Source organism: Lycium barbarum, chromosome 7 (genome assembly GCF_019175385.1).
Source record: "Lycium barbarum isolate Lr01 chromosome 7, ASM1917538v2, whole genome shotgun sequence".
Lineage (NCBI taxonomy): Eukaryota > Viridiplantae > Streptophyta > Magnoliopsida > Solanales > Solanaceae > Lycium > Lycium barbarum.
Window position 1 is genome coordinate 111909180 of NC_083343.1, and position 7208 is coordinate 111916387.

At 33.1% G+C, this 7208-nt stretch overlaps 1 protein-coding gene across 1 annotated transcript; it reads left to right on the forward strand.

Annotated features, from left to right (window-relative positions):
• The first annotated feature begins 3876 nt into the window (after positions 1–3876).
• LOC132603820 (6-phosphogluconate dehydrogenase, decarboxylating 3, chloroplastic-like) lies at positions 3877–6352 on the forward strand. The gene is made up of 2 exons (XM_060317091.1): positions 3877–4387; positions 5007–6352. The coding sequence occupies exons 1-2, from the start codon at positions 4057–4059 to the stop codon at positions 6161–6163; spliced, it is 1488 nt and encodes a 495-aa protein (XP_060173074.1). The 5' UTR covers positions 3877–4056; the 3' UTR covers positions 6164–6352.
• Positions 6353–7208: the final 856 nt, after the last annotated feature.

Below are 7208 nucleotides of genomic sequence, written 5' to 3' on the forward strand. Positions count from 1 at the left end.
CTCCCAGCATGGATTTTGCGCTTTTGAAGTAAGATAAAATCTTGAAATAATAAATTCCATGTTTCAAAGTGTTTTAGGGAAAGTCCTAAGTTGCCCGTCTATTTTTACAATGTTTTAAAATTATCCTCCAATATATTGAGTTAATTTTTTTCTCTATTTTTTTAAAGCTTTTTGGGGAAGATTTGAACTTTTAGTATTTGGTTGGTGAGAAATATGTGGCTTCTCCTCCATATATTTCTCATTTAGATTATAATTGTTCAATTATTTATATAAGAACTTATATATTGAATTATGCTATACAAATTTCTATATTTACATACAAGACATGATAATGGACATATTTATATATTTTCATAAAAAAGGTGAGCCCGTATTCCGCCCATTTATTGTTTTAGTTATATAATTCTTCAAAGAAGATCAATAAGATATTACAAATGAATGATAAAATAAAATATACGAGATCAGTAATTACAGTATAAATCTTTTTATAGGATTACCCTCAAATTTTGGGCTCGTATGGGGTGGCTAAATTGATTTTGGCAATTGCCACATGAGCAGGCTAATAGAATTGATTGTGAATTAGAGTCAAATTTTTATTTTACAAAAGTCAAAGGGTGCCCTGGCTGTGCTTTGTCTTTTTGGAGGTCACTTGCTATAACGTCCTTTGGCATAACGAAGGTACCAATATTAAGTTGCAATTTGCAAGTTGATCTTGTTGTTAGATCCCAATAGTGTCTAGATTATCTTTTGATCCATTATTTTCTTTTAATATAAATTCTGCCCGTTGTTGCATGATATATGCATGTATCTACGACTTCATTACATGATTAATTAACACTTAGTTTTTGACAGAAACATAATTAATTATTAGGTCATAAGGACGTAATGTCTATAATTGACTCACAATTAGGTCATAAGCGATTGACAGAAACATATCAATGGCTTGATTCTTTATTCTTTCTCAACATATCGTTAGCTTGCTTCTACTTAATTGGTTCAAGTAAAAACATCCAATTGCACTAATATCTTTTATAAAAATATTTTCCAATATCTAGTTACTTCCTAAATTAAAGATGCTTTCTTACAGATAAAATATATTTAAATTGAAGAAAATAATTTTCTTCATTTCTAAAGAGACAATAATGCGAAGAATTGGTGACCTGAAAGCCCTTTAGTATTTCTTTTTAGTCAATGAAAAGAACATGGCAAAGCGCTTGAAGACAATTTTAGAGGAGTACTTGATAGAGACCTTGACAGTAAGGTTAAAGCCTTTCTTTCATAACCAAATGAAAGTATCTAAGGTGAGGATCCAAAATTTGTTGAGTACAGAATTCGGTGATACTTTTTGTTGATCATAAATCACTTGTTATCACACCGTTGTCCTTTTGCAAGATTAGCTCTTAGATACGAAAAGATTTGATGAAGGGGTAAAAGAAAAGTCGGATTGAATCGCTGAAGCAGGACTAAGACGAATAGAGATGAATGTAGAGACTAAGTCTTCCCTCCTATGGTATTTTGGCTTTGCTTACATGCTTTCCGGCGAGAATTAGTTGATTTTTTAAAAAACTATCTATGAGTTGAGTATTTTTATAGTGATAAAAAAAATGATTTAGCGACTTTTATAGGAAAAAACTAGAAGTTCAATTATCATTCCAGGATCATTTGTTGCAACTAAAAAATTGTTATTTGTCATCTTCATTTTCTAATTAAATCACCTCTAGATCACATAGAACTATCATTATCATGTCATTTTTATTATTTTTCTTTGAAACGATTTACTAAATGCTACACAATGGATTAAAAACGAGAAGTTGGAGCTCAACTCGTTTTATGGAAAAATATTTATTTCATTCTTATGAAGAATGATTCTTCATGAATCGTGTATATATTTTTTTTAAAAAAACAAAACCTTTTTTCTACTAGTTCCATTGAAAAGTTACCCTTTTTGACCAAGATACTTTCCTACCTTTTGTTCCACATGAATACCCCTTTCCACCTCAGCACCAAGTTGGTAACTAGCAGACAGCTGATGTGACTACTACGACGTCGTAATCAACACCTTTAAGAGGTTATTTGGCTTTAGGGATAAAGAAAAATCTTGTAGAACATTTGTAATTAGTACTACTAAATATTAGACTTTGCATCATTTCATTAATATCATTATCATAAAAGGTCGTTTCGTTTGCCAACAATTACTAATGAAATTAAATTATTTACTAATCATAAATTTTCTGTGATATTAACCTCCGAAATAACTTATGCTTAGTTTAAAGCTAAAATCTAAGGGATCGTTTGGTTGTTGGTTAGGAAGGAAATTATATTTATATACTAAAACTATTGTAGGTAATACCATATTGATAGTCTATTGGTTGTTTCATATAAAATTCAATATACCAATTACCAAGTATGATGTTTGGTTATCATTTAAAAACATAACTATAACATCTATATCTTTATAAGTTATGAATTAATTCATGTACTACTATTTTATGCATAATAAAAGAAGAAATAACTAATGCATAAATAATTAAACAAAAATAAATAATGCATAAATAAATAATTAAACCCTGCATAATTAGATCACAACTAATTTCTGCGTAACTCTAACCAATAACCAAGTGATCCTTAAAACATTTTATTATCATGTTGGTATAACTTATATGAGACTAGTCCCGGGAAGCCCGTGCTGAGCCCGGGCCTAAGATCCTGGTAATAAAGTACTCCTTAAGTCTAAATTTATGTGATACAGTTTAAATTTCGAGAGTCAAATAGTTTAATTTTGACAGTCAACTCAGACATAGAATCTTTAAGTCTTTTGAAAAATTTATATATTTGAAAACTACGTAAAAAGTACTATCAATTTCAATACTTGATAATTCAAAATATTTATCCTTTTGATTTTGAGAAATGGTTTCATTCATGCTAAAGCTTGTTTCTAGAAAGAAAGGAGAAATTTTAGGTCTCACAAAGATATATGAAAAAAATAATGATTTTTCTAAAACTTTCTTTTCCTTTCTAGGAATGCATGTGAGGAAATGATATTTCTTTTCTTTTTTCTTAATCTACATGGAATATTTTTTAAATTTGCGTTATAATAATATTATAAATGTGATATAGCCCCAAATTAATAAATTAGGATTGACAAAATTTATAAACGTTTGTTACGATTATTTATTTATATAAACAATTCACACATTATAATTGACCATAAACCCAAACAAACCCTTAACTAACAATAGAGATAATTGTCAAAAATACATCTGAAGTATCACTTTTTGGTGAGTTTTCTGCCTGAATTATCAGGTGTTTGCGTTTTCTACGTGAACTATCACCAACTATTTATCAAAATACACCTCAACTAATATCTGATGGTGTTGAAAGCTCGCAAAAAAGTGATACTTCAGGTGTATTTTTGACCATTATCTCTTAATTTTCTTTTTAATTCTTCAATTAATTTCTTTAATTATTCGCGTGAGCACCATTTGACAACATTAAAAAAAAAAAAAGATTGTACACCACACACAATCAGATACTAATCGAGGTGTATTTTGATAAATAATTGGTGATACTTTAGGTAGAAAACGAGAAGACAAAAAAGTGATACTTGAGGTATGTTTTTACCATTATATCTAAAAAATTCCATTGAATTACTCCCTCCAGTTCAAAATAATTGAGAATTTAGCCTCTAAAAGTTAATCCAAAATAATTAAAGTTTTAATCTATCAAGAAAGCTTTTTCTAAATTTATCCTTACACATTCTTAATTCAATATTTATTATAGTTTCAAAGTCCGGGAGTATAATTTTTGTACAAGTTGACCATGATAGTACCCAAAACCCCCCTTATAATTAACAATAGAAAAAAAACAAAAAACATCGACTCTAACGCCAACCTCTCATTAGCCGTTTCAGCCATTACCCTTTCACTCCATCGATAAGTCCGTCACAGTCACCTTATATCAACCTAAAATCTCACCAAGCATCCTCTTTTACCCACATTTCCCCTAATATATATTCATCTCCCTCACTTCCTTTATTATCTGTAATTTCAAACAAGAATGGAATCTGCAGCAACTGCACAAGCTCTATCCCGTATCGGGTTAGCCGGTTTAGCAGTTATGGGCCAAAATCTAGCATTAAACATAGCTGAAAAAGGTTTCCCAATTTCAGTTTACAATAGAACTAATTCTAAAGTTGATGAAACATTAGATCGTGCTCAACGTGAAGGTCAATTACCGTTGATTGGACAGTACAATCCACGTGATTTTGTGCTTTCGATTCAACGGCCTAGATCTGTTATTATTCTTGTTAAAGCTGGTTCGCCTGTTGATCAAACGATTGCCGCTCTATCTGAACATATGGAACCTGGTGATACGATTATTGATGGAGGTAATGTTGATTAACTGTGTAATTATCGCAGTCTAAAATGGTGTTTAATTTGTTATTTTACTTAGTAGGCGTTTGGCCATAGAAACTGATTTTTTTTTTTGTTTGGAATTTTTAGAGTTGGGGTTAAGATAGAGTTGTGTTTTGTTACAGTTTTTGCAAAAAATATTTGGTTGTTTGAATGTGCTGAAAGTGAAAAACAGGGTTTTAGGTATTCAGCCAAACACTGATTTTCAAATAAAGTGAAAAAATTTCCCTAAAAAAAACATGAATAATTGTCATGGCCAAACAGGTTGGTAGGCGTTTGGCCATGAAACCAAATATTTTTCACTTTATTTGGAATTTTGAAATTGGAGTGGAAGATGAAGTTGTGTTTGGTTATAGTTTTTGCAAAGAATATTTGGTTGTTTGAATATACTGAAAGTGAAAACAAATACAACTTCAACTTGTATTTGGAATTTTTATGGCCAGACACTGATTTTCATATAAAGTGAAAAATTTCTGGGAAAAAGTGAAATATTCTCACGGCCAATGGGTCCTTGATTATATTCTCAACACGCCCCCTCACGTGACTTTTTAATAATGGGGACCATACTTATTTACTTAATTATATCCTCAACAGGTAATGAGTGGTATGAGAACACAGAGAGAAGGATTATCGAGGCGAATTCGAAGGGGTTACTGTATTTAGGTATGGGTGTTTCAGGTGGAGAAGATGGTGCTAGATATGGGCCTTCGATGATGCCCGGTGGGTCCCACGAGGCGTATACGAATATTAAGGATATTTTGGAGAAGGTTGCAGCACAAGTTGAGGATGGGCCGTGTGTTACTTATATCGGTGAAGGCGGGTCGGGTAATTTCGTGAAAATGGTGCATAATGGTATTGAATATGGTGATATGCAGTTGATTTCGGAAGCTTATGATGTGTTGAAGAATGCAGGCGGGTTGAGTAACTCTGAATTAGCTGATATTTTCGCTGAATGGAACCGTGGTGAGTTAGAGAGTTTTTTGGTTGAAATTACCGCTGATATATTCAACGTGAAGGATGAGAAAACCGGAAATGGCGAGTTAGTTGATAAGATTTTGGATAAAACGGGAATGAAGGGAACGGGAAAATGGACCGTGCAGCAAGCCGCAGAGCTGTCTATTGCAGCTCCGACGATTGCTGCTTCGTTAGATAGTCGGTATATGAGTGGATTAAAGGCAGAGAGGGAAGAAGCCTCGGAGATTTTTAAGAAAGAAGGGTTAAATGAGGAAATAAGTTCGGATATTAACGGTGCCGTTGTTGATAAGAAGAGATTGATTGATGATGTGAGGCAAGCATTGTACGCGTCGAAAATTTGTAGTTATGCTCAGGGGATGAATTTGCTAAAGGCAAAGAGCGGTGAAAAGGGTTGGAATTTGAATTTAGGAGAGCTGGCAAGAATTTGGAAAGGCGGGTGCATTATCAGGGCAGTGTTTTTGGACCGGATTAAGAAGGCATATCAGAGGAACCCTAATTTGTCTAATTTGATGGTTGATCCGGAGTTTGCAAGGGAGATGGTCCAGAGGCAAGCGGCATGGAGGAGAGTGGTGGGATTAGCGGTCCAGAAAGGAATTAGTGTTCCTGGAATGTCTGCAAGTCTTCAGTATTTCGACACCTATAGGCGTTCTAGGCTTCCCGCTAACCTTGTGCAGGCTCAGAGGGATTATTTTGGGGCGCATACTTATGAGAGGGTTGACATGCCAGGAGCATACCATACCGAGTGGTCGAAGCTTGCTAGGAATGCCAGAGTGTAATGCAGATTATGATTGAGATCTGGTATTAGTTGCGCTTTTGTCAACTATTGATTTTAAATTGTGCTTTTCAGGCATTTGAAATTATGTATGTGTCTTGTTGAGGATTTTTATTTGCTAGGCATAAGAAAGATTGGTAAGCTTTTTTCTTTTAGTTCTGCAGTTAATAATGTTGTATGCCTTTGAACATTACATGGCTTGGCTATCAAAATTGACTTCTTTCATTGAAGTAAAAAAAGTTGCATTTCCTACATTACATTTTGATGCATAAAAGTTACGTGCATTTTTATCTATATATGGGGTTATTACAGCTTCTCCACTCTCCAAACTACTATTTCTGATATTTGAAGATTTCATGATATAACGAGTAGTTTGTGTTTGTCTTTAGTAGAGAAGAATGATTTTATGAAATAGAGCTATGTTTGTAATTGTGATGGTGAATGAACCTTGGGGCCAGGGATAGATTGTGCTGCAATGCTTCATTAAAATGTGGCTGAGAAGATGAATGTAAAAAATTTAAAGCGCAAACAATAATGAGTATGCGGTTAGGTGGAAATATGGGAAGCATGTTATGGCTCTTAACCCGGTTGATGCTATATGGATGAATAGGATGGATATGAGAAGTGGCAGCGACAGGCAACGGCCTGGACGTTGGACTGAAGAAGTGAAGGAAGGATTAGAAGAGGCAATGCTAAAAGAAAATAGGTTACTTTTTCATTAGTGCCTTAATTTAAATTAATCAAATAGGCATTTTGTATAAAACTTTTTAAATTTTAGAAATCTTATATGCCTTCTAGATTTGTATCTTCAATTTTTTTGTTTTCTTAACGAGTCTCTTCTTCCCTCACCCCCTTTCTCTGTTTCTGTTTCTACTTATCAAAGATATTTGCTTTTGTGCTATTTTTGTTTTACCATTTCTCAATAGTGTTTCTGAACTGCCACTTGCAGAGTTCCTTTCTTTTCTTTGATTTTTGTATAGTTTTAATTGATACCGATGATTTCATCTTGTTAAAATATGTGCAAAGAACATGATTCCTGCCTGTCCTAT

Coding starts and splice junctions, on each gene's coding strand:
- LOC132603820 (XM_060317091.1), top strand. CDS start 4,057: ATGGAATCTGCAGCAACTGCACAAGCTCTATCCCGTATCGGGTTAGCC. Junction 4,388..5,006: donor TGATACGATTATTGATGGAG/GTAATGTTGATT, acceptor TATCCTCAACAG/GTAATGAGTGGTATGAGAAC.